General features: G+C 36.0%; 1 protein-coding gene across 1 annotated transcript in view; it reads left to right on the plus strand.

Moving 5' to 3' along the window:
- DCC (DCC netrin 1 receptor) overlaps positions 1-27,243 on the plus strand; it is a 1,099,744-nt gene that overhangs the window by 972,229 nt on the left and 100,272 nt on the right. Inside the window, exons 17-20 of the mRNA XM_058557158.1 lie at positions 2,469-2,641; positions 7,704-7,842; positions 14,512-14,619; positions 22,132-22,326. Coding sequence (XP_058413141.1) covers positions 2,469-2,641; positions 7,704-7,842; positions 14,512-14,619; positions 22,132-22,326 — 615 coding nt within the window. The remainder of the gene's footprint in view (positions 1-2,468; positions 2,642-7,703; positions 7,843-14,511; positions 14,620-22,131; positions 22,327-27,243) is intronic.

A 27,243-nucleotide genomic window follows, 5' to 3' on the forward strand; every position in this document is an offset into this window, starting at 1 on the left:
TTTAATTCAACTACTCAAACAGTTTCTGTCCTGAGATAAAAAGATAATTAGCAATCTATGTAGCAGGTATGTATTTAGAGCAGCACTTGCTATCCACAAGAATATTCTGTTTTGGTGGAAATGCTCTGTATCTGCATTATTCAATATGGTAGGCACCAGGCTCATGTGGCCATTGAGACTTAAAATTGGCTAGTGCAGTGAATTTTTAACAGTATTTAATTTTAATTAATGTGCATTTACATTGTCCATGTAACTATTGGCTATTGTGTTAGACAACGCAGCTCTAGAGGAAGTGGCAAGTAGAATGACAAGCCATCCCCGAAAAAAAAATTCCCTAAAATAGATAAGAACAACTTGGCCAAAGGTAGAAATTTTTGAATTATGTAAATTCATAGAAAAATACCAAGAAACAGCATTACTCGATATTTGAGGGACACATTCTGTAGCTGAGACTCCAAGAAACTCAACAAGTCATGAAAAATATACTATTCTAAAATTCAGAAATAGTAGGGTTGAGTATTACCGGTTCTTGAAGGAGAATCACTAGTTTTCAAAACTTTAGCCATGGTGACTATAAAAGACTCTAAAGTTAATGTAAGTTTACCAACAAAACTAGATTAAGCAAAGAAACAACAAACACGGTAACTTGTTAACGTAAGTTGGGCAAAAAGGAGTTAGTAGTTCAGGGTAGTCGTCCTGTTTGTATAAAATTTTTCTTGGAAGGGCAGCTAGGAATAGAAACAGGCCAAGTGAGGCAAGACCTGCTTTCGTTTGACAAGAACACCTCCTCCTGATGTACCAACTTGATGACTGATGGTGATCCTCCTGGAGGCTGCAATGTCTTCCTCTTTCCCTTCATCATTTCATAAATCCATGTGGGTTTAAACGAGCCCTTAACAAAAAGATACGTCAAAAGAAATACAGGAATCCTGGCCTCTGTCATGAAATTTTAAACACACATTTTTCTTTCTCTTTCTTTCCTTTTGTTCTATTTTTGTTTTCGAGTTTTTTATTTCACTCCAAAGACCACAGCCCAGTAAACTACTAAATAATTCATTGGGAAACAGAGTGATGAGCAGGGGATGGGCACTTACGATGCGGTGGAGAAAGTGCGGTCATCATCAAAATCAGTCCGCAGCCACTGCGCTCGGAACCACACTGTTTAAAGATATAAACTGTGTATGCGCACTGCTTCAGATCCTCTACATTTTAGTAGGTTTCATCTCCCCAAATGTCATCATATGCCCAATCTGAGAGCTCATCTTATTTTTTTTGTTGTTGGTAAGAATACACATTACATAATTTAAAGGTAAAATTTTAAAATTTTAAATGTCTTAAGTATAAAATAAAAGGCTCAAAATTGGATTATTCCTATGGCCACAAAATAAGCTCCTCAGATTCTGATATCCCCAGCATAAAAATGAGTACAAGATTTTTCTAGAGAATTTATAAAACCCACACACACATCATTATGCACATTCTGATTATGTTAGGAATCAAAGCATGTGTGCACCTCAGCGCAAATCTCATCAGTCTATGGGTAGTTCATTCTGTATCCCCATCCAATAATATAGTCTTTCCATGGAACTTGAAATTTTAGAACAAGGAATGTAGAATATAGGAATGCCTTAAAAGACTAAAAACTGAGTTAATTACTTTGTGACAATGTGGGTAGAATGGACACTCCGCACTTCCTCTAAGGATTTCAATCTAAGAAAACCTGCCACATCAAGGGCTACTTGAAACCTAATTATCAAACGTCTCATTGAATCACATGGACTTGATCACCTTGGCTTTGTGCAATCACAGCCGTGGACAGATGGCTGTAGCTCTCAGGGTCCTTTGGTCTTTATCATTTGTTTTTTTCCTGCCTAAACATTACTTATGCAGATATAAGCTAAGCAATAATGAAAGCATTAGAGAAACCAAATCAAGTTAGAGAAGGAGGGGAAAAACAAACAAAAACAAAAAACCGCATATTAGATAGGCATTTACTGCCTTTGCAGGAGGAAATAAACCAGACACTCCTTTTTATCTTGCTAGTTGAAGTTATCTCTATAGTTACAAAACTGATACATTTTATACTAGGTCTTTTAAGAAACAATGTGCCGCACTCTAAGAAGAAATGGACTTTTAAAAAATATAACTAGAAGTGACAGCCAAATTGATAAAACTACTCTAAAGAAATGAGAAAATTATAGAAAATAGTCTTTTTTGTAATATAACAGTACTGTTTTTCGTGAGTTTTCCGATTGAATTAATTGTATTTTTTTCTGTTCTTCTCATGTTCTCTTTCATCATTACTGCCATGCATTTAACTCATTGTGACGTGTTACCACTGATATTTATTTTTTTAACTCTTTTATTTATGTATTTGTTTGTTTCATTTGGCGGGTTTTTAAACCCAGATCCCACTGACCCAGTTGATTATTATCCTTTGCTTGATGATTTCCCCACCTCGGTCCCAGATGTCTCCACCCCCATGCTCCCACCAGTAGGTGTACAGGCTGCGGCTCTTACCCACGATGCCGTGAGGGTCAGCTGGGCGGACAACTCTGTCCCTAAGAACCAAAAAACATCCGAAGTACGACTTTACACTGTCCGCTGGAGGACCAGCTTTGCTGCGAATGCAAAATACAAGGTGAAGTCCTAATGGCTAGTATGAAATTTCAAATGAACTGTCATTTGTTTCAGACATTGTTTTAAATGCTTCCTGGACTGTCATGAATCGTTTTGCTGCCATGACACTAAATGGAAAAACAAAGTATTTTAATAACTCAATGTCTAAAATTAGCACGATGGGGCCGGCCCGGTGGCGCAAGCGGTTAAGTGCGCGCGCTCCGCTGCGGCGGCCCGGGGTTCGCTGGTTCGGATCCCGGGCGCGCACCGACGCACTGCTTGGTAGGCCATGCTGTGGCGGCGTCCCATATAAAGTGGAGGAAGATAGGCACAGATGTTAGCCCAGGGCCGTCTTCCTCAGCAAAAAAAAAAAAAAAAAAAAAAAAAAAAGAGGAGAATTGGCGGATGTTAGCTCAGGGCTGATCTCCTCACAAAAAAAAAAAAATAAATAAAATAAAATAAAATAAAATTAGCACGGGAATAATTGCGTCTTGGGAAACAACTGTAAGGCAAGGTAGAGAAAGATCAAGAGCTGCAAAATGTTATTTGAATTCCACCAGGTGCTGGGTTTGTATAAATAATTTGATTCTGTGCAAGGGAATGCCATTTTGCTTTGAAAATAGTAGGGCTCCACGTTAATTTTCTGGGTATATTTTGGTGTCTTTCTTTTCATTGGGAATCTAGATTGACACCAAATGCAAGCCTATTAATGTTACAGAGACCCATCTTACGGTGAATATGACTGGGAATATATAATTTGAAGATTTTTTTTATAACATCCTTAGAAAGCAGTCTAAGCCATTAGCATCTACTTCCTCATTTAGCCTTGAAAAACCCTCATGAGGTAAAGAAAACTCACAACACACACTCTCCTTTAACTAATATGAATTAGACAAGCCCCTTTATTCCTCCTGTCCTATCACTGAGTCAATTCACAAACTCCCTAAAAGCTCCTTAGAAGTACATGTTTGAGACATCGTCGTTGCTGCTTTCAAATTTCTATCAGCCAGCCTCAGCAACTCCAAACAAATTGTTGTAGACTGGGACAATTTTGATACTTCCTAAGCCTGCCACAATGTTAGTATACATAAATAATACACAAATGTAGACAAAACTGAGAAGATCAACAAGTGATTATCAAGCACCTACTGTGTACCTAGAACTAGGCTAGATCATGGAGGCAGTTAAACATGGTTTAGTTGTTGTTTGACATATTACTTACAATTTTGAAATGAATAATATGCTCAGCTCTATAGACATACTTCAAAGAATTCATAAGTTATTCAAATGAGATAATATATGAAAACATTTAAAATATAAAACTTCACGAGATGATGATTTGGGATGAGGAAGGTAGCTTTGAAAATAAGAGCATAAATGTTACCCAAAAACCAAGGAACTAAAAGTTAAACCCTGGCACTCTAGCATCTCTATATTCTCTTTATCACTCCGCTAGAGTAGCTCTCAGGGAGAACTTGGATCTCCTGATACTTTGTCCAATGTTCTTTCCACTAAACTGTCATCTTGCTTAATCTAGCCTCAAGCCAGTGGTGATTCAGGGGATAGAAATATCCTTTGGGAATTTCTGACTCGAAAGACCCTGGAGATAAGGCAAAAATCCCACCAATAATTTTGTAAGTCTGCCTCTTTCTGTAGCCATGCTGGATCTGCTTCTAGTCTCTTTCAATTTTTAAGTGGCATAAAATTCACATTTTTTCATAAATCAGTTTTTAGTTGAAAGCATTTAAAAAACAATTTTCTTTGGTACTGCCGCCCTGCTATGTCAGGTATTTGGAAAAACTCTCCAGGCAAGCCGAATAGTATCGTTGATATAAGATATGTTGTAAATACACTATCCATCTCCTACAGTATTAGATTTAAGACTCAGCAGAACTATAAATAAAGATAACATTATCAGATAAGACAACCGATGAAGTATATGAGAGCATTAAAAAAAAAACTCTCTTCATATACAGATTGCACAATTCTAAATTTACTTTAAAAAGACTACTTTAAAATTTTTATGCTTGTAATTGCTATACTTGGTAGATACGTTCATTTCATGGAATGGCCATGGGTACTTTGCCAGTATGTGAAATGTTCTGAAGGACAATGATTGTTCTCTGTAGAATGGTTTGAGTTCCAAAATTTCTTAGGCAAATTATTTCAGTTGAAGAGTTAATACAGCAGACGCGGAATTATTGAGTCTCACAAAGAATGCTTGTAAACTAAGACCCAACCCAAAAACAATCCTCTGTAAGGAGTGTCTGATTTCTCTCGTTGAGAACTGAAGTTTGGGAATGGAAAAAAGATTTTAACTGTTCCTCTTCTCATCATCTTCCCAGACCTAAGGCTTTCAATTACTAACATTCCATTCCCCTTCTTGCACACACACACACACACACACATACTCTCTCTCTACATCTACACCCTGAGACGAGGATGGGTGGGAGGAAAGAGTTGGGAAGTAAGGAAAAAAGTAAAACATATCTGGTCCACTAGAAAGATATACAATAAACTTAAATTTTACAAATAATGGTAATAGAATGCTTTGGTTTTGCATTTCGAACTTTTCAAACCATGGTCGTATCTATTACTTCATCTCACTTCCTGCTACAGCTGTATAAGCTAAGCAGGGCATACACAAGACAGAGGGGGAATACAGATACATGGAGTCAAATGATCTGGGCTCAAGAGTTGGCTTTGCTATATCCTGTCATGTCACTTAAATCGCTCAATCTCATTTTTTTCTCATCTATATTATTGTGATAGTCGCATCTACAGTAAAAATAGTAAGATTCTTCACAGTTAAGTATGTATGTAGATATCTTTATAAAGGTATAGGTAGATTGTACAATGTGACAAAAATTTCCCATTAAACTCGAGCTGAACTCAGATGACCTGATAGCATTATCCAGGGGCCTCCCCACAAAAATCAGGAGTACCCCTCTACTTCATTTAGTCTCAAACCAAACTAAAACCCAGATATTCATATTTTGATTGTCAAAACTCTGTACTGACTTTCCTCATCAAATGGAGGAATTTTCTATAATTTCTTTTTGACGAAAGAGATTAACCACATGATATTTTATATGAATTTCATCTCAAAATACATGCATTGACTATTGACCAATGCCTATCAGATATAGCACAGATATTACAGAAGATACAAAATTGCGCAAGACTCATTCTCAGCCCTCAAGATGCTTGTAATTCAATTGGGAATTTAACACATGCCTAAAATTATATATCACATTAGACAATGCATGAAATATTGCAGCTAACATTTATTTAATATGGACCATACACTATGTTTTAGTTCACTTATTTCTCATTTTAAATAACGCTATGAAGTTAGCACTATGGTTATCTCCATTTTATAGATAAGGAAACTGAGGCTCAGGTTGTACCTGGGTATTCTATGCTCACAAAAATAAGTGGTCATGATTTTCCAAAGTACTTCTAGGTTTACTGATTTATGAAGAACAGTAACCTTCTATGAAGTTCCTGAGAAAACTCAGTGAATTCACAGTATTTATAGAATGTAAGTGTGCCATTCTAGAACACAAACAAGGACAATATTGCTTAGTGGCCTCCCAAATGCCAGTAGTGTCTATGCGCAAAGAGACTAGTTTTATCAAAGTACACTCATTCTCTCCTATCTGAAATATTTTTTATTGTCCCATTTCTCCCCTTATTTCCTTTTCTAAAACTTAGAGGTGTTCATGATAGTGAAAGAGGGCAAGATTGGAAGTTCTATATCAGCATGTCACATACTAGCTGCCCATTTTCTGTTTTATTTGATGGGATTCTATCTCCCTGAGTCTACAAAGTATTTTTACATTTATTTAGGGCACCCATTTTTACAGCTATTTTTAAGAGGAGCTTCTGATAGATGTTTATGAGTTTATCACTTTAATAGGATGGATGGGCACATCATCGAAGTGTTATTATTACAGTTAAATATTTATTTGGTTTTGTAGTGAGATGTAGGATTTTCATAGCTATAATCTAAGAAGGATTCATAGTAGAATAAAAAAGATATACCACACTAGAGTACTAACGAAGGAGATGGGTATCACATAGGTAGGGAAAAAGAGCTTTACTTGATTTTCTAGAGGTAGATATATAACAAATGTCATAAATATAAAAGTAAAAATAAATATTTAACTTTGGAAGAAGATCAAGGTCTAAATATCAAGCATAAATTGATATTTATAAGAGGCATAAAAAGTCTTAAATTTGCCTAATCATATGGGAAATATGCATTAACCTGGGACGTTAACCTGTTTTTTCTTTATTACCATTTTGATCTTTTGAGTAAGCAATAAAAACAGATAATTTACTTTCTGCCAGAATATCTTTAACTTGTTTGAAAGGCAAAGAATGGATTCAGAAGACACTAATGCAATCCTTTAATATTTATCCAATTTGTTGTTCGCTTCCTGACCAATTCTTCCAGGGACTATACTTAAATCTGTGTTTAATGTGAAGTGTGCACCAAAAAAAAAAAAAAGCCAAAAACCGCACAACACAACCTTGCTTTTGTCCATTTTCTCTATAATAGCTAAATAGACTCTGGAATCACTGAGTTTGTGCCATAAGACCTTTTTAAAAATATCATAAGCAGTAGAACTCTAAAAATTAATTTTATTACCAGTAGAAAATAATCATGATGAGCTACGTAAAATCATTAAAACCTCTGAAAAAAAGATTTTGATTATTACAAATAAATTGAAGTGAAAGTCAGTACGGATAAGCTTAAAAATGGAATTGACAGAAGGAAGTGGAATTGGTCCTATCGCTGTGGTTATTGCCTTAGTTGGGAAAATTTATCAGCTAGCTGCCCCTTTGAACAACATAACACCTGATTTTATTGATCATATTTTAGATGTACAATCAGCTAGTCTAAACTGGTTGACGGAAAGGAAATAGAGTCAGTGCTGCATGCTGGCTCTTCTGCTGTTTGGAAATAGACTCCTTTCTTGCCAGTTTATTTGATAGTATTTTTCCATGTCTTGATATACCAAGGTGATAGAGGTCATTTTTTCTTTTTTCTCTTTGCTTATTTCCCACTTGTATAGTCAGAAGATACAACATCTCTGAGTTACACAGCAACAGGCCTCAAACCAAACACAATGTACGAGTTCTCGGTCATGGTAACAAAAAACAGGAGGTCAAGCACGTGGAGCATGACTGCACATGCCACGACGTACGAAGCAGGTGGGTGAAGAAAGGCTAACTTTGAAATTTCTACTTCTGATATTTGGTAACGCTGTGTCTCAGGTTCTTTGGAAATTGGAACTTATGTGCACCATGATGTCTAAATTATACCTTATTCTATATAAAATATTTTATGCTTTATGGTTCATAGCACTTTTATATGTAATATTATCATCCTCACTCCAGAAAAGAAGAAAATGAGTTCCAATGGATTGAGTAATCTGATTTTAATCTGGGTGTTAACCCAGGGGACCTGAATATAAACCTTCTTTTCAATACACTTGAGTAAAGGCAGAAATCCATGCATTGAACTCTATCCAAAGCATTTGTGTCTTTGATCAACAGTATGGTAGGTATTTATTTTTTTTGGAAAGAAATTAGGCACAAAATAAAACATTGCATTACAACTGTAGTCTCAGGGATGCTTACTCTCAATAACCTCAACTGGCTGTGGGAAGAAGTTTCTGGGTGGTCAAGTTCACTTTTTGGAAATAAGACAATGCAGTGGAAAACCTTCATGCAATTTGAAATAGTTGAGATCTTAGGTAAATGCAATTCACTGTAAATTTTAGCAGTCAGATTTGCTGTGGATCATAAATGTTGAGTTTATAACCTTAACGGACATACAGTGTACTTGGCTTCTATGGTTCACAGAAATCCAACATCTGAAGAAAACAAAGTTTAACATGATTTTTAATTGGCTTCATGGTACATCATCTTTAGGGGGTAAACTATACCAAACGCTTCCAAATTAAAAAAAAGTTATGCCAATGAAATTCTTCTCTGAGTAAGCTGAATTTCTCTTTCCATTAGAATTTGTCTCATGGTAATGCAGTTCTGACTTTTATTTCAGGCTACTACCTTAACTCAGAGAGTTCACTGTGAATATTTTTACATTTTTGTGGATACTTCTTCCTATAAGAAGTTTTGTAGTTTGTCTGATTTAATTTCAATATCCTCTTCTCATATTTTACATGTTTATGTATAGTAACTCTTTCTCCTAGAATTCTTCCCTGGATGTCAATCTTCACAGCTTCTTAGGAAGAATAAAACAAGCTAAATGAGCTTTGTACTATGGGGAGAATAAAGGTCCGGCTCTTCCTTTTTACTTAAAAAGAGATGAAAGGAGTTAAACGTAAACCTGTAAGACATTTGGTCTTCCCTGAGTGAAAGAGAAGGAGTAGTAATTTCCTCTTAAAGCAAGCAAATTCATTCATTTTTCCCTTTCATTAACATAAAATGCACACCAATGTCTGACTTGATAAATGTACCCTACTGATTTCTCATCAACTGCCTAGCCTTGTAGGGGTGCCAATGGTGAGACCCATTGCTGACAAAAAGTTATTAACTTTTAGAAATGTGGTTAGTAGGAAGGGTGATTGTCAAAACAGATAATGATCTGGACAAAGGTGTAAATAGCATGTGGATGAGATCCTTGGGTGATGATGAGAAGCAAGAAGTAATTCACAAGTGTCTACAATTTTATAGCTGTGAGAAGGACATGAAGTGAATGAAATAACTCTAGGGTTTACTTCTAATTCTGAAATAATATAAGGACTATATGGGGCTGTGTTGTTATGCACTTGTGCTGAAATTGCTCATGATAAAGATAAGGGCAGCTGGCAAATTCTTGAAATAAAACATTTTATTCTATCCACGTAATGAATTCTTCCTTTTATTCTAGTTAAGTAAAATAAAAATAACTGGAAGGACACCTAGAATAATGAAGTCTTGGAAAAGGACAGGAGCCAGCAGTCCTCCCAGGCCTTAGAGATGAGGAACTGTTGGACTGTCCCAACAAGGTGCTGCCATCATGACCCCATGTGTTTTCTTTCTTTGTATCAATATTTAATTTCCCAGAAGAGAGAATCACACAGCTAAAGAGGCAATGGGATGAAAGTCATGAAGTTTCTAATTGATGTTGCTACCAAGCTCACAGGACACAAAGAAGAGCTTGCTCCCAAAGGAAAAAGCTGAGTGCTTCTCTAAATGGAGGAGGAAGGGATGGAATGTTGGATAGTCCAAATGACAAATGACCCATACAGTTTCTGTGGCTGGGAATCCTCTAAATCTTGAATGTTACCTTCCATTCACGCACTTAACAAAGAAATTCAAGCATGGGAAAAACTGTTTGAGAACCAGATAAACTAGAGAGCAGTTCGTGCCCAGTAAACTGAGATATTATTTATGAGTTTCCAATAATGTTCATTTTTGATTGTCAGGTCCTGAAATAGGGACTTGGTATAAAAGGTAAAGAGACTAGAGTCTATATATTTGAGATAATTATAATCTAATACAGAAGAAAAATGTTTAAAAAAAAAACAAATCCTGAGGGGCTGGCTGGTTGGCATAGTGGTTAAGTTCGTGTGCTCCGCTTCCGCAGGTTTGGATCCCAGGCACAGACCTACACACCGCTCATTAAGCCATGCTGTGGTGACATCCCATATACAAAATAGAGGAATATGGGCACAGATGTTAGCACAGGGCTAGTCTTCCTCAGCAAAAAGAGGAGGATTGGCAATGGATGATAGCTCAGAGCCAGTCTGCCTCACACACACAAAAAAACCCCCTGAAATAACATGAAAAATACAATCACAGAATTTTGAGTAAGTTGGATTCAGAGCAAATAAATCCAAGTATAAATTCTGTCTGGAGAAATAAGGGGAGGTTTCACAAAAGAAATAATGACTAAGCTATGGCCTGTGCGTATCATCATGTGCCCGTTCTTGATGATCTAAAGGAAGGGAGCAACATGTACAAAAATACACAAGCAATATCAGAAAGATGTCTTCAAGACACTGATGAATGGTTCAGAGTGACTGGAGCACAGTATTCATGGGACAAGGGGAAATGAGGTTGTGAAAGTAGAATATAAATCCTGCAGGGCCTGGTATTTATTATTGTTATTATTATTATTTATTTATTTATTTTTTGTGAGGAAGATCAGCCCTGAGCTAACATCCGTGCTAATCCTCCTCTTTTTGCTGAGGAAGACCGGCTCTGAGCTAACATCATTGCCTAATCCTCCTCCTTTTTTTCCCCCAAAGACCCCCAGTTAGATAGTTGTACGTCATAGTTGCACATCCTTCTAGTTGTTGTATGTGGGCCGCGGCCTCAGCATGGCCAGAGAAGCGATGCGTTGGTGTGCGCCCAGGATCCGAACCCGGGCTGCAAGTAGCAGAGCGCGCGCACTTAACCTCCAAGCCACGGGGCCAGCCCTGGTATTTATTATTTATTGTTATTTATTTAAGTTTAATTCAAAGAGGATGGGTAGTCAATGAAGAATTTCTAAAAGATCACTCCAGGCAGAGCCCATGAGATTGGAGAGGAGTAGACCAGAGACGTTCTGTTCTGTGTGACCTAGTGGGGATCATTGAAGTTGTTAGGGCCATATTCTTTTCCAGATTCTAGGGAGTAGTGTGCAGTTCATATGATAATCCTAAACATTTGTGCTATTGATTCCAATACCAGAATCTCTATTCACCAACACTCACATAGCTTGAGGAAAAATAAAAACTTGCACAACACCTGAAATAGATTGGTTGTTAGACTGGTTTTTTAAAATATATAATCAACTCTTCAATGTATTATTTTGCTAGCTAAAGTTGAAGAGGAATTTTATCTTTTTTGAATACTGTAAGAGGTTCAGTGAAGCAATCTAATCATCATCATTTGACTGTTTTCTAAATAAGCATCAATTTGAATTTTAACACAGTTAAGAAAAACCAAAGTATTCTGACTAGTTAAAAAGACAGATCTTTTAATTACTTCTATAATCAGAAAATTTCTTATTATGCTTGGTATAAAACTTAAGTCAATTTGTGACTGTATATTACTTTCCTATCCGGGGGCTAGAAAATATCTTGAGTGAATTCTTTATGAGAATAACCCTTCTTTAAGGTAGCATCGCCTCTTTGGTGTTTTGTTATAACTAATCATCTTTTCTTGCAAGAATGTCCTAGCTCTGGTTTCATACACATGCAGTCTCTTCACTCAGGGATCAACTACATAGACCTATGTTTTCTCCTTGTCTTCCTCTCCTCCTCCTTCTGCTCCTCCTTTTCCTCTTCTTTTCTTCCTCCTTCTTTTTTCTCCTTCTCCTCCTTTTTTTTGGTTTAACTGAAATACATTAAGTACCTTGTCAGGATATTGCAATTAGGTGCAGCTTGGCTTAACATGGAATCCTAGTAGTTTTGAGGATCGAGTTGTTGGAAATAAAATGATATGATATATGGAAATATTTGACATGTCTTCTATTTGGAATTCTATTCAGTAAGAGAATCTGGAAATAGAGTGTTGATAATGCTCAGATTCTGCACTATACAGCCAAGAGAAAAGCCAAAGAGAACGAAAGAGTGAAGAGGAGTTCAGAGTTAGGACCAAGTTGTACCTATCTTGTACACAAGTTGTTCTTGTAAACAAAAACACAAGCGTTCTTATGCAGAGATCAGGAAATTCCTACAGAACCAAACCGTAGAACTTAGATATGTTCTGAAATTGCCTATGTCAAATTAAGGGTAACTAAAAGAGACTATGGATAATAGACATGGAGCATTGTGAGCTACCTAGAAGGAAAACTAACTGCATTTCAAAGCATAAAGAGTCAGAAAGCAGGTCAAAAGAAGCGTGGAAGATACTGGACTGGCTTGGCCAGTTTGCTGTCACCTTTAAAGAATATTTAAAATTTTGTTGGGCACAATATAGGGAAGAAAAATTAACTTTCCCTTTACCCTTCTAGGTTCTTGGCTGAGATCCCCTTGTAATAAAAGACAGATTAACAGGAGAAAAACAAACAGAAGTTTAATAACATGTGTACTTCCTGTATACAAAGGCGATACTTAGGAGAACTGAGTAACTCCTTGAAATGGCCCAAGCCACCTCCTTAAATTTTACCTCCAGCTAAAGACAAAAGAAGATGTTGGGAGTTGGGAGCCAGTTATGGGAAATTTTCAGGCAAATCACAGTAAGCAAGGGTATTGTTTTTATGCAGATGTAAGTCTCTGCCTTCTCCACTGATGAGAGTTTCTAGAAATTTTGTCTTCCTCCTCTTCTTGGTACAGCGAGGGAGACACACTTACAAATGGAGATTTGCCTTATAAATTATAAATTTCTCTTACAAAAGGGTAACTTCTTGGTTTTCAGAGCTTTTCTATGTCTGTTGTTGCTTGAAAATAATCAGCCTAAAATCATCCTCATGCCAAAGAGGCATATTTTGGGGTGACACATTCTGTTCCCTTCAACAACATGTGAGAAAAAGAGCTCTAAGAAAGGCAGGGTTTCGTGCCATCTTATTTCATGCCAGGTTGATATTAAGAGCCTCATAGATTTCTTACATTCTCTATTTTTGAATATTGCTTTGCCTTCTTTTTAGGAGATACCTAGTATGTTACCTAAGCAAGATGTTGTGACTTGCATTTAAATTCATTCATTTTTTTCTTGACTTTTAAGGAAATAATAGAATTAGGTGACATGTTCATTTATAAATCCTACAGTTGTAACAGAATTCTGTCTCTTGGAGACATATAGCTGTTACTGCACAAAAATGGGGTTCTCCTACCCAATGTGCATAAAAAAGCCAATTAATTATGGCATTAGTTTTTGGGAAAAGAAAAGAGCTTAATTGCTAGATCCATCTGCAAGGAGACAGGGGGGATGTACCCTCAGATGTGTCTAACTGATTCAGGATTTGGGGTGAAATTTAAGAGGTTAGGAAGAACAGGCTGGCACATGGAAACACTGGCGGGACAGATTTTGATTGATGGGATTCAAGCATTTATAGGAAGGTTCTAAACATTTATGGTAAGGTGGGGAAGGAATTTTCACACTGGATCTTCCTGGATGAATGACCCTCGCTTATGATGCGAGTCCGACTTTCAAGTTCCGGTTAAGTCTCGGTCTTTTGGTTCCATGGGGAGGAGAATCTTTAGTTCCCTGGTCGTTTCAGGTCAAGATTTCTTCTTTTATGTACGCTCTGGCTATGTGACTTCACAAATTTTCTGAAAAACAATTCTTATTCACCCAGTTGATAAGAGATGGGGTGTGCTTGAGCTTGTGGTTATATAGCCATCAATCTCACTAAGTATGTGTACATTTCTTTGTTCTTGTATGGTTCTTACACTTTTTTTGTGTGTGTGTGAGGAAGATCAGCCCTGAGCTAACATCTGCCAATCCTCCTCTTTTTTTGTTGAGGAAGACTGGCCCTGGGCTAACATCCATGCCCATCTTCCTCTACTTTATATGGGACACCACCACAGAATGGCTTACCAAGCGGTGCATCAGTGCGCGCCCGGGATCCAAACTGGCAAACCCCGGGCAGAGCACATGCACTTAACTGCTTGCACCACCGGGCCGGCCCTGGCTCTTACATTTTTAGTGTAGCAATCACTCGAAAATACCAGTTATATTTTTCTCCTCTATATTTCCACATAATCTATTCTCCTCTTTATATGCACACTTTTGGAAGTCATTTAACTTCCATGGAAAAATATTCATTTGTGTATTTTTGTTTGTTTTCTTATTTAATTCAAATACTTGAAATAAGTTGTAAATGGTGAAAAAAGCATATTATACTGCATGATAGATTCTGAATGTCAACATGATTAAAATCCCATAAATGTCTGTTTCCTTTCACATCCAATGACAAGGCCTTGTCTCTGTTTCATCTCACAGCCCCAACCTCTGCTCCCAAGGATCTGACAGTCATTACTCGAGAAGGGAAGCCTCGTGCTGTCATTGTGAGCTGGCAGCCTCCCTTGGAAGCCAATGGGAAAATTACTGGTAAGCACCTCTGCTTTATTTCCAGCATTACTGTGCTGGCCTATGACCTTTTGTATGCTGCTCATGCCTTTTGTGTATTAGTTTTCTGTGCCAGCATCTCAGTTGACTTCCTGACCCTTTCTGATTGTCTCTTCTTACCCCACACTGACTGTGGAATTCTTCTAATGGGGCATACAAATATGCACACATGCACACTTCATTTGAGCTGCTTCTTCAAAGATATGCATTTCAATTAGTATAGACCTTTTGTTGTTCTTTCTATGGAGCATTAGGACAACCTTCTAATGGAATGCCTCTGAGCATAAATGACTAAAAAGAAGCCAGTTGTTTGGCAATTATAAAATACAAAAGACAACCAATGACCATGCATTTTTGTATGGCACAAATGAAGGTTTGTCTGGGGTTTTTTAGTTTCTCACTTAGCTTTTAGCTTCTTACTTGAATCATAAGCTTTGGAAAACACTTAATATTGACTGACAGAAATTGAACTTAATGAATATTTCACAGTGACAGATTTTATTTTGCCAAATGTTGCTGATAACATCAACGCCTAATTAAAGCATCCATTAGAAGTCTGTAATGTTAATTTGGTATGAAAAATATAATGGAGTTCTATCAGGGATTTTGCATTTAAATGATCACTTTAGGCTTCTAATAGATGTCTCCATAGCATGTAATTATTATGAAAAATATTGTATAGCTAAAAATGTGCACATTGTAGTCTAATTAGCTTGAACCATTGGGTTAGGCACATGTAAGATTCACTCTTTTTTCTTTTTTTGCGTACAAGAGGTGGATAGCGCTATTATAAATTGAGAGAGTAATTCAGTCATTCTGTGATACAGAGATAAACATGAAAATTACAGTTCAGATGGCACACTTACTTTACGTGTTACTTTCTGAATTTTACAAAATGAAAAATAACGTGAAAATTCCAAATGTGATTTAAATTTAAGTTGAAGACTTATTTTCTCTAGGAAATTGCTCTTACTGCGATAGCAAACAGAATTTTCATTTGAGCTGACAAATATAGAAAAAAGAAGAGGGACATAAAATCTCCCCAAAATCTTATATCAGATTTCACTCTGCCAGGCTTTTTAAAACTGAGGCTGGCTCATTCTAATTTCTTTTTTCCCCCTCAGTGTCATGATCTATTTTCATGAGTTCTACTTCAATACTTTTGTAGATTTTGATTTGGTTACGTGATGACTATTTCATTATGTTATAAATAGTTATTTATAAGCATATGGTAAATCAACAGATAGTAAGTTTAAGAAGTAAAAAACAGAATAGAAATTGTCTAAATAAAAACAAGCTCTAATGGAAAAAAATATATTTTTGGTAAAGGACAAAATAAGTTATATACTACCCAATTCTCTACTCTTATTTAAATAAATCTCATCAAATAGTCAATGTAAACAATAGAATGTGTTTTCACATTCTAAGCTTCTGAAAGGAAGCTTAATTTTGCTTTTCAAGGGAAAAAAATGGAAGGCCTCCCCATATTATGAAATGCAAATTAATCTAAGCAATAAAATTCTGTGTGCCAAAATCACAGTGCATGTGTAAGAATTCTGGTCCACATATTCTATTTAGAGTTGTATGTTCAGTAGTTCTCACTACTAGCAATCCATTCTCCCACAATAGTAAAGTAAAAGTATGGGATGCAATACATTTTACCTTTAAAAGCCTAGTTTATTTATTAAAACCAAGTTGTGATTATTCATTTGAGGTATTTTGACTCAATTAAACAGGAAGCAAATACTAAGAATCTGTAGGAGAGGGAGAACTATTCCTCTACCCTCTAGGTTCTTCCGGCTGATCTAAGAATTAAATTGACATAAGACAGAATAATAGGAGAAAATCAAACAAATTTAATAACATGTATACATGGGAGAAACTCAGGAAAACTGAGTAACTTGCCAAAATGGTGGAAGCCACTACCTTAAATACCATCTTCACCTAAGGACAAAGAAAGATGATGGGGGTAGTGGTTTGGGACTTCAAAGGGGAGGAAGGCAATTCACAGGCAGATGGAAAAGCAAATGTTTGATAAACAAATGTTGACCATGCCTTGCAAAGGCAATGACAGATGGAGAGGACTTTGATTAAAAGGCCCTATTAGTTTCCTCTCTGTCTAGCACAGCTAATTTATGTTATACTATAGTTATCCTATGGTATTAGCTCCTTCCTGGAACAGGCCTTTTATCTTAAAGTCTTTTAGGCAGCTAGGGGGAAGGTCAAAGTTTCTTTCAGAGTCTTTTGTCCTTAAAAATAATCAAGCAAAAGAGACACATTTTGGGGTAGCCAGTTCTGATCCCCCACAAGTCTTTAAGACAACTTCTGTTCCATATATAGATTCTTTCAATCAAAATACTTTCAGAAAATAGGATGATAAAATATTCAAAATACCAGACCATTAGGCAGAGGGCCCATATTTTCTACCCTCTGTTTCTCATGCAAAGTGCAAAGGAAAATGTGGCAAGACACCTATGTGCCTACGTGGAGGGAGTGCTCCCATCCTACCTTTATTTCTTTGTTTTCCTAAGTCCTGGCATGTATTCATCAGCAGAGCAGGGTGGGTAAGAACCCAAGCTTCTGAGGGAGATGGCTGGGCAAATTATTTAACCTCCTTGAGTCTCACTTTCTCATCTATAAAATAAGGATAGTAATAGAACCTCTTTTATAGAATTGTTATAATAAAGTGCTGAGAAAAGTCCCTGATGCACAGTAAGCATTGAAACAAATTACTATTATTCCAATTTGAAATCCATTCTAGGAGAGGCTTTACTAATGTGCTTTGCATAGAACCCAGATTATCAGTTTGTAAATATATACGCTTCAAAAAGTTTAAACAAAAAAGAGGACAAAGGAGGAGATTTGGGTAATTCCGGTACCTAAATTCTTTGATCATATACTGGCAGTTTAGGAATTTGGACTGACATTTTCAGAAGAAAATGATTCAAAACGAGTTAAGCATTTATTATATGCTTGGCATTCTGCTAAGCACTTTGGTATTGTAAGTGGTCGTATATTCCTCTTATTCCATTTTGAAATGAAGAGACAAGGGCTTTCTAAGGAAAATAACTTCCCAAAGTCAAATAACCAACAAGTAGCAGAACTAGGATTTAAAACTCAGGTTCATACTCTTAACTATTACACTATGTTTTGCTCCAACTTAATCAGTGATTCTCAACTGATTTATGATTTAATTTATCTGAGGAGGAATTGAGCATGGTATTTTTTAAAAGCTCCCCAGGTGATTTTGATGTATAACCAGAATTGTGAAACTTTGATCTAAATAAATGCAGCATCCAACATTATTTAAGATCAGGACCAACATAGATAGAGGGAGGAATTAAGCCTTTAGAGGTTGTTTCCTTATCAATACAATCTAATGGCAAAGGTTATACTCTCTTTTTCTGTGTCATTTGATACTCTAGTCCAATTCCTCTTTCTTGAAATTCTCTTCTCTCTTTAGTTTTGTAAAATCACCTAACCACTTTTATTCCCACTTCCAGGCTATAGCATCTCAGTCTTTTTAGCAGACATTTCTTCCACCCGTTCCTTGAGTATTGCTTCCCCAAATGCAGATCTTTTTATTCCCTTTGTTACTTTCTATGAAAAAGTGTCTATACTAAAGCTGGGCTTCAGTGAACGCAGACTGATGTCTCTGAAATGTATATCCATCCAAGGAGTTCTAAATACATATGTCCTACCTACACTTCGCTTCTGGAATTACAACTACCCATTCGTATAAGTAGACTCAAAATGACAGATGTATGATGTTACATTTTGTATGTATTTAGACGAATGTGATTCCAGTGTGGGAGTGCCCAGGCAAATTAACAATCCCAGAAGGTCTTACAACCTATGATAGAACATAATACTTCATTATTTGGCCAGTTGTGGTAAGAGAAAGAATGAAGTAGAGTAAGAGAAAAGTAAGAGAAAAAAGATGGAGACATCAGAGACTTGGACACAGAGAAATGAATGTATACCTAGAGAAAGGTAGTGAGAAACAAATGAATTTGTTCCAACCTGTGTGGTTATATGGAAATCTATAAGGTAAGATGTTAATAATGGAGTTAATAGCCTCCAAACACGCTAAACTCACACATCCAAATGAAGTTGTATGCTTTCTCTAAGGCCAATTTTTAGAGTTTTGAACAATATGATCTGTTTTTATTCTCCCTCTCATTTCTCAAATTTACAAAAATAAGATAGGCTTCTTCATAGATATCAGGAAATGGCTTACATACGATTTGGAATTGTCAAAACTTGATGCTTGCAACTTCAACCTTATTTACCTAATGGCAGAACTGTCATTTTTAAATGCCTAACTGAATACTTTTTATATAGGAAAAAGCACAGTGAAGGCAAATATTATATTCTCACTTGGAAAATAAAGAAAATCAGGAATAAGTGTAGTTGACCTGGGACAGGAGCACAGTTCTCCAAACTTCCAGGTTCATGATACACTTACAACAGCTCATGAAAACTTTAACAATTTCATTACATGTCATTAATGTAAATCATATGTGCTCACAGGCTAGGGGATTTCATTCAATAAGTGAGTTTCAATACCTATTATGTGAAGACTACTTTATTAGTCTTTTTGAAGAATAAAAAGTAATATAAGCTATGGCTCCTGAACTAAAGGAATGTTTTCATTCTTTTGAAGAGATAAGACATGCACATAATAAAAGCTAAAAAATTATTACTAGTACCAGGGTCTTCTATTCAATAGATGTGGTTCTTTGGAGACAAGAATGGAGACCACTCTGGCTGAAAGAATATTAGGAGATTTTATTGATGTTGATCTTGGGGGCTGAGTTATAAATGAATGGACATCCATGAGTCAAAACAACTCCTTTATCCAATGATATTTCACAGTCCCTTTTGAATTATACCCTTCCAATTTTAACATTAACCAGAGGGAGAAGTTATGCAAATACAACCTTTATAAGTTTTGCGGAATTCTGCATCTTGGTGAGTCTTTTATCTTCTCCTGAGCTCTCCTCATCTTAAGACATTCATAGCTGCAGCATCAACATCTCAACAAATGTCAAAAAATATACAGATTCCACATATCAACTAAAGCAGTGATTCCTGATCTTACCTGAACATAGAAATCATTTAGGGTGCAGATTACTAGGTTACCATTAGCCTATTGTGTTATCTATTACTGTGTAACAATATCACCAGAAACTTAACAGCTTCAAGCAATACACATTTATTTCGCTGTTTCTGTTGGTCAGGAATCGAAGCACAGCTCAGCTGGGTCCTCTGCTTCAGGGCCACTTATAAGGCAACAATCGAGTTGTTAGCTTAGGTTATGTCCCATCTGAGGCTTCACTGGGGAAATATTTGCTTCAAAGCTTATGTGACTGTTGGCAGGATTCAGTTCCTTACTGGCTGTTGGTCAGAGCCCACCCTCAGTTCCTTGCCACATGATCCTCTCCATCTGGCAGCTTATTTCATCAAAGCCAACAAAGGAGAGAGTCTGTAGAGTCTGCTAGCAAGACAGAAGTTATAATGTCGTTTAACATAATCCTGGAAGTGACAGTCCATCATATTTGCTGAGTTCTATTGGTAAAAATCAAGGCTTAGATCCCATCTACACTCAGACAGAAAGGATTACCCAAAGGTGTCACTACCAGGAGGTAGGGATAATGGGGCCAGCAAAGACTCTATTTGCCATAAATATTAAATCAAAATGCCCTTTCTTGGGGTCTATATTTTGTAACTTGTACACAGCCCCCAGTTAGTTCTTATGATTAGGTAGATCTGGGAAACACCAAACTCGGGAAAAGGTGAAAGCCAAAGCACAATAGAGGCAAGTTTTCAGCACTGATCTGAATTTCAGAGAAATGGACCACTGGATGTTGAAGTTTGCAACATTGCTTAATCCTACAGAATCTCAAGGAAGAAATATTGGGTCCATTGTCTAGAATACATCCTCCAAACCCAGGTGTAATTCTATAAGTCACTATAGGATTAAGTGACAAATGATATGAAATCATATAAATGCTCTTACACTTTATTGAAGTGTAGTACAAAGTTTACAGAAAGGAGAGCCTTCTATGGAGAAAGGTTTCATATGTTAGATGTAGCTTAAACTAGACCTTGATGGATGGGTAGGATTTGGCTAGAGAAAGTGAGGAAAGGTGGAGTGGTATGAGGAATAAGACGGAGGTAGAAATAAGCATAGTGTGGAGACAAGTCTTCCTGGAGTAAGGGTTTGTGCTGAGATGTAGATAGTGTGCATAATTACTTTGGGAGGGAAGTGAATCTGAGTTAGAGAACCCTCTGACATAACCATTGAAAGATCTGTGTTTGAGGGTCCCCCATCGAGATGGGGCCAGCAGGACTCAAAAGGAAAGAATGGGTGAATCAAAAGAAGACAATTGTTTTTAAAAATATGATTTACAAAGGATGTATTCAATGCATAAGAATAGAACTAGGGACATTTGTGGGCTATCTTTTGCAAATATCATTGGAGAATTTTGACAGAAATGGAGGCTGGTACCACATTTATGTAACAAAGACACCTACGATGAGCTCTTACAGTTTCATCTGATAGTGTAATATAAAATTATGAATTAATGCTTGTAAATAAAAGCTAGCTTACATATTGGTTAAATATAATATTAGAATGTGAATATTTTACAGGGTTGCCTGGATTTGTTTGGGTGCATATTAGACTATCACCAATGAGTACACTACCAGCATTCAAGTAACATATCCCCTAACACAGGGTAAATGATACTATCAAATGATAGATTATTAATATTTGAGATATTAACTAGGTAATCTACATTTATCTAGAAATACTTTTTTTCTTTCTTTCTTCCCTTTTTTTTTTTTTCACCTAGGTGGGATGGATGAGGGGACATAACACTGGATTTTTAGTATGGCAATAGAAGATATTATCGTAGCCTTTTTACCAGCTAGCCTGGGTCATCCTCAGCTCCATCATCTGTGAAAGGAGAGAAACAGTGCCCCTGCCAACCTCACAGAGTTATTACAACATATGATGGTTTATTTTTATAGCACTTTAAACATGTACAGCATTTTATATTTTTCAATGTATTTTTATTATTTAAACACAAGCCAAAATAAACATTGTTTATTTTCATTATTTGACTACAGTGAAAATTATACAGATTTGTTATCTATGTTTTACATTTTTCATCATGCTTATATATTAGAGCAAGCCAATAATCAGGATTTATAAGCAGCAGAATACTCACATTTTTAAATATGGCACATATTTTTGTTTCCAGTGGCTTATTCCATTTTCAGGTTCTGTAAATTGAAACAATTATTTATCTAATTCTTGCAATACACAATAAAAGTCATTACTTGCCTAACTGAATACTGTAGTTTATAGATTGTAGACATGTAATAATCATTGCAAATTGTATTTGGGAAACATGAATGTTTGGAAGCAGAAGTGTAGCAAGCTGTCAGTACACTAAACAAAGTTGCATTCATTTATTTATGCAGCTTACGTCTTGTTTTATACCTTGGACAAGAACATACCAATTGATGACTGGATTATGGAAACAATCAGTGGTGATCGGCTTACTCATCAGATCATGGATCTCAACCTTGACACTATGTATTACTTTCGCATTCAAGCGCGAAATGCCAAAGGAGTGGGGCCCCTATCTGATCCCATCCTCTTCAGGACTCAAAAAGGTTTGAATCATTTCCTATTATTGCCTTTCTTTTCCTACGGGATTATTATAGAATAGTTTTAGAGTCTGTATTAAAAATAGCCCTACATCATCTCTGTTGGCAATATGACTACAGTGGACATTCAAAATACATTAAAATGTAAATTAAAACCACATTGAAATATCACCTCATGACTGTTAGAATGGCTATCATCAAAAAGACAAGCGATAACAAATGCTGATGTGGATGTAGAGAAAAGGAAACCCTTGTGCACTGTTGGTGGGATTGTAAATTGGTGCAGCCATTATGGAAAACAATATGGAGGTTCCTCAAAAAATTAAACATAGAATTACCATATGATCCAGCAATTCCATTTCTGGGAATATATCCAAAGGAAATGAGAACACTAATTCAATGAGACATCTGCAACCCCACTTTCATAGCAGCGTTATTTACAATAGCCAAGACATGGAAACAACCTAAGTGTCCATCAATGGATGAACGGATAAAGAAGTTGTAGTGTATGCATATACAATGGAATATTATTCAGCCATAAAAATCAAGAAAATCCTACCATTTTTGACAATACAGATGGATCTTGAAGGCATTATGCTAAGTAAAATAAGTCAGACAGAGAAAGGCAAGTGCTGTATGATCTCACTTATATGTAGAATCTAAACACACACACACACACACACACACACACACTGAACTCATAGAAGAAGAGATGAGATTTGTGGTTACCAGAGATGGCAAGTGAAGAGAGGGGAGTTGGAGGAAGGTGGTCAAAAAGTACAAACTTCCAGTTATGAGATAAATAAGTACTAGGGGTACAATGTACCACATGATGACTATAGTTGTATCCTGCTGTATGATATGTAGAAAAGTTGTTAACACAGTAAATCCTAAGAGTTCTCATTAAAAGGAGAACTTTTTTTTCTTTTCTTTTTAATGTGTCTATATGAAATGATGAATGTTAACTAAACCTATGGTGGTAATCATTTCACAATATATGTAAATCAAACCATCATGCTGTACACCTTAAACTTAAAAAGTGATGTATGTCAATTACTTCTCAAAAAAACTGGAAGAAATTAAAAAAAATTATTTCATTAATTGAAATATACCTTCTTATGCTGAAAGCCAGAATGTCAAAGAAAGATCTATTATCACATTTTCTGCCATCAGCAAAAGGCAGACATATTTAACTTGACTTTTTTTCATTTATAATCCTTTTGAAATTTTGTATTGATTTCATATATATTGATTCTATTCAAAATATAATGAAATCTTTTAACCACTTTATGTAGGGGAATAAAAATTAAAAAGCATTGAATTATGTGAATGACATACTATTGCCAACTTTAAATATTTTCTTTCCAGAACTATTGTTTTATATTAAAGGAAATTTTGATATGGCAAGAAAGAAAATCTCAAACAAAATGAGTGTGTTTATTTTAAGGACCCAAGGTAGCAACAATGAAAAAAATCTTGCAGTATGATTACTAGATGAAAACTCCACATGCTTGCAAAAATAAAAATTGCTACTCAATTTAAAGATTGTTATATGTTCATACAGAAGAATACTAAGGCCCAAGAATAGTGACTACATCAAAACAATCTTCACATAAGTCCTTTCTATTTTAGAATGCAGTTTTATTTTTCTGGAGGACAAATGGTTTCAAGAGCCTCTATTATTTAGCAGTTGAGAATAATTCGAATGTTTCATAGCTGATATTTAAAGATGTATATTTAAGGCATGATGTGTATGGTTCTAAAGAAGGGTACTTAACTCTTAGATCTGTGCCTATGCCTATATATCTGGCTGAAAACTTGATGATAAATGATGGCAAAAAACTAGAAAAAAAACTGGAAAAAAAAATTAGAAACACGTGTCCGATTGACATTTTCACGCAGAAGCATCTTAGAATAACTGTACAGTCTATTTCTCAATTCTCCTAGGAAAGGTACCCTAATAAATAGTGAACTTTTGAATTCTGGTGAGTGAGCTGTTCAAAAGCTGGATTTGGTAACAGCTAATCTGCAAGTTTTCCAAGAACACACAAACAAGCATTCAGCCTATGCAGGCATGACAGTTCTCAACGCATAGTAGAAGTTGGGAGGGAGGCAGGAGGAAATGAGCTAATCTTTGTCTCCCCAGGTTTTTAGGAGCAATCGAAAGGAAACTGGTTCATTTTGTGGAAACATGAAATGTAACTAGATGATGTTTTACAATACTTCATCTTTATCTATAGACAAGTGCCAAATTAATTTCATGCTCACGACACGTACCAACTAGAGATCTCAGGGAGGGTTTAAGATGACTTCAGGCATCTAAATGCATGAAGCAGCAGAGTGATGAGTTATCATAGGATTTACAAGCCCACATTGGTAATCGACCTGCAGATTATTTAATGAACTCCATTACTCATTTGGTACTGTTTACCCTAAGTGCCCTAAACTCATCTATGAAATAATGTTTAGAACTAAGAACAAATTCAGCAATTTGTTATATGTCATAATAGTCCACAAGAGTTATTTCTAATATCCTGGTTTGAATGTTTAATATTATCTACCCCAAGTATGTCATGCTCGATTAACAATCCAATAGGCTTTTTAAACAAATCTTGCTTATATGGTAAAATAAGTTTCAGATATCCTGAGTACTTTTTAAATTATTCAGAAATGTTGATATTTCTGATCTTTATCAATAACTGATATTGTACATGGGCACATCTTACATGTTACTTACAATGACAAATGTTCAAAGGTAAGTAAATTACTCATTGTAAGAGATTTGAAGCCACAATGAGCCAAATCTACACTAAAGACATAAAATGATGCTATTGCTCTCTGGTTTAATATTTTCAGTTTCCAAAGCTGCTTCAAAACATAAGGCCTCTGTTCATCAGAGTGTAACTTTGTTTGACAAAGGGAAAGGCTTACATGTTGTCCTAAAGCTGAGGAAACTCACAGCAGTCTACTGGGTAATGTGCAAGTGTTTCATTGCAAATCACGCCCCAGGCAGGTGTCCACAAGCTTTATTCTTTCATATTGAGTCTTTGCAAGGATAGAAGCATTTTCTACTGGAGACTAGAGTTTTTATCATTATGGTTTTAGCCACCAGCCAGAAAGGTACAGGAAACTCAATCAATAACACTGGTTAATTAAAAGGACATTTATAATTTAAAAAGGATTAAATTACTATACCCTCTGTACATGCATATATGTAATGTATCTGATTATTTCTTTGGAATGTTAATTAAAAGAGTCCTGAGCTTGATTCTCTGACCATATAGGACTCTGCAAATACCCCAATCCTCCCTATTATGATACCCACACTCTGAGGAGCCCTTGGAAGATGTATAAGAGCCATGTTTATATCTGCCCATCACATGGGTTGTTCAGTAAAGTAAGCTTATCCATGTTGGCCCGTCAAGTAATAGGGAGGAAGGATGCTCCCGACGGAGCAGACCAAAGAGGTTTTATGTGGAAGAATGGAGTCACCTCCTACACACAAAGAAGCAGAGTCTTCAGCAGTGACAGAGCAGTAGAGTACAGTCTATGTTCTGGGCATCATTGATCATCATTCTGAAATATGCATCTCTCTTATCCAAGGATATAGAACTGAAGGCTCTGTGCCAGAATACGAAGCAGTTTGTCTTCAAATTATTTTATGACAAAATACGTGATTTTCTTGACAAACAACAGGAGCAATTATCAAGTCAAGGCACAAATTGCAATACTTTTAAGCCATTATTTGTCTTTAATGAAAATTAACTATTGGAATATATTTGGCCCCTGTTGGGAAATACTCTTTAGTAGATAATCTTTCTTGAGACATTCAAAATTTCTTACGTTATAGTCAGTCCAGATTTGCTAACAGTAAAATAAATCCAGAAAACAATGAGGATGAGATTGTCCACCATTAGATATGGTTGTCACTTGTTTGAAAAATTTCTTAGACGGCAGATAATGCATATATATAATTAAATACAAAGAGAGAGATGAAGAATGGAAATGAGATGGGGTTGGTTTTCTTTTCTTTTTTGCTATCATTCCAAAGAGTTCTTCCCTAAATATGAAATGCTGATTGAGATGTTTTCTCAAGTATGTCCTGTTCTAGCTTCCAAACTTTTACCCTTCCTGGATTGTGTGGTCACATATGATCCTGACGTATTCTTCTTTATTCTTACTGGAGACCTGGTGTGGCACTTCCTGCAACACAATGTCCTTCCTTAAAAGCTACGTTAGAATCCTATGCCTGTCTATAAACTACAGATAATGCAATTGCCTATTAAAAGCCCTTTTCATCAACAACCTCCTAATACTATAATAAAATGTATTTTGAGAAGTCATTACTCTTTAATGAAGATGAGAGGGTAACTCAAGATAAAAGTTAAATTATGGTGATTCGATTAGAAAAGATTAGATTAAATGACCTGGTGAATTGAAAAATGTTTGTTAAATCTTGAGGAGATATCAAGACATTTATAAAATTTATTTAAAGCTTGAGGAATCTTAATATAATAAGCACTCTTGTGTATACCATTTTTCCAAAAATGATTCAGAATTCAAAGTCAACTATTTATTAAGATACCTTTCCTAGTTTATCCTTTCCATAGAATATGTTACATGTTATTTTAAAATGAAAGAGGGCCGGCCCGCGGCTTAGCAGTTAAGTGCACGCGCTCCACTGTTGGCGGCCGGGTTTGGATCCCGGGCGCGCACCGACGCACCGCTTCTCCGGCCATGCTGAGGCCGCGTCCCACATACAGCAACTAGAAGGATGTGCAACTATGACATACAACTATTTACTGGAGCTTTGGGGGAAAAAGTAAATAAATAAATACAATTATAAAATGAAAGAAATTGTAAATGATCTCTGGTTTAGAAATTTGTCCTTCTATGATGTGACATTAATAATCCCTGTTCATC

The sequence above is a fragment of the Diceros bicornis genome, chromosome 16 (assembly GCF_020826845.1).
Source record: "Diceros bicornis minor isolate mBicDic1 chromosome 16, mDicBic1.mat.cur, whole genome shotgun sequence".
Classification (NCBI taxonomy): domain Eukaryota; kingdom Metazoa; phylum Chordata; class Mammalia; order Perissodactyla; family Rhinocerotidae; genus Diceros; species Diceros bicornis.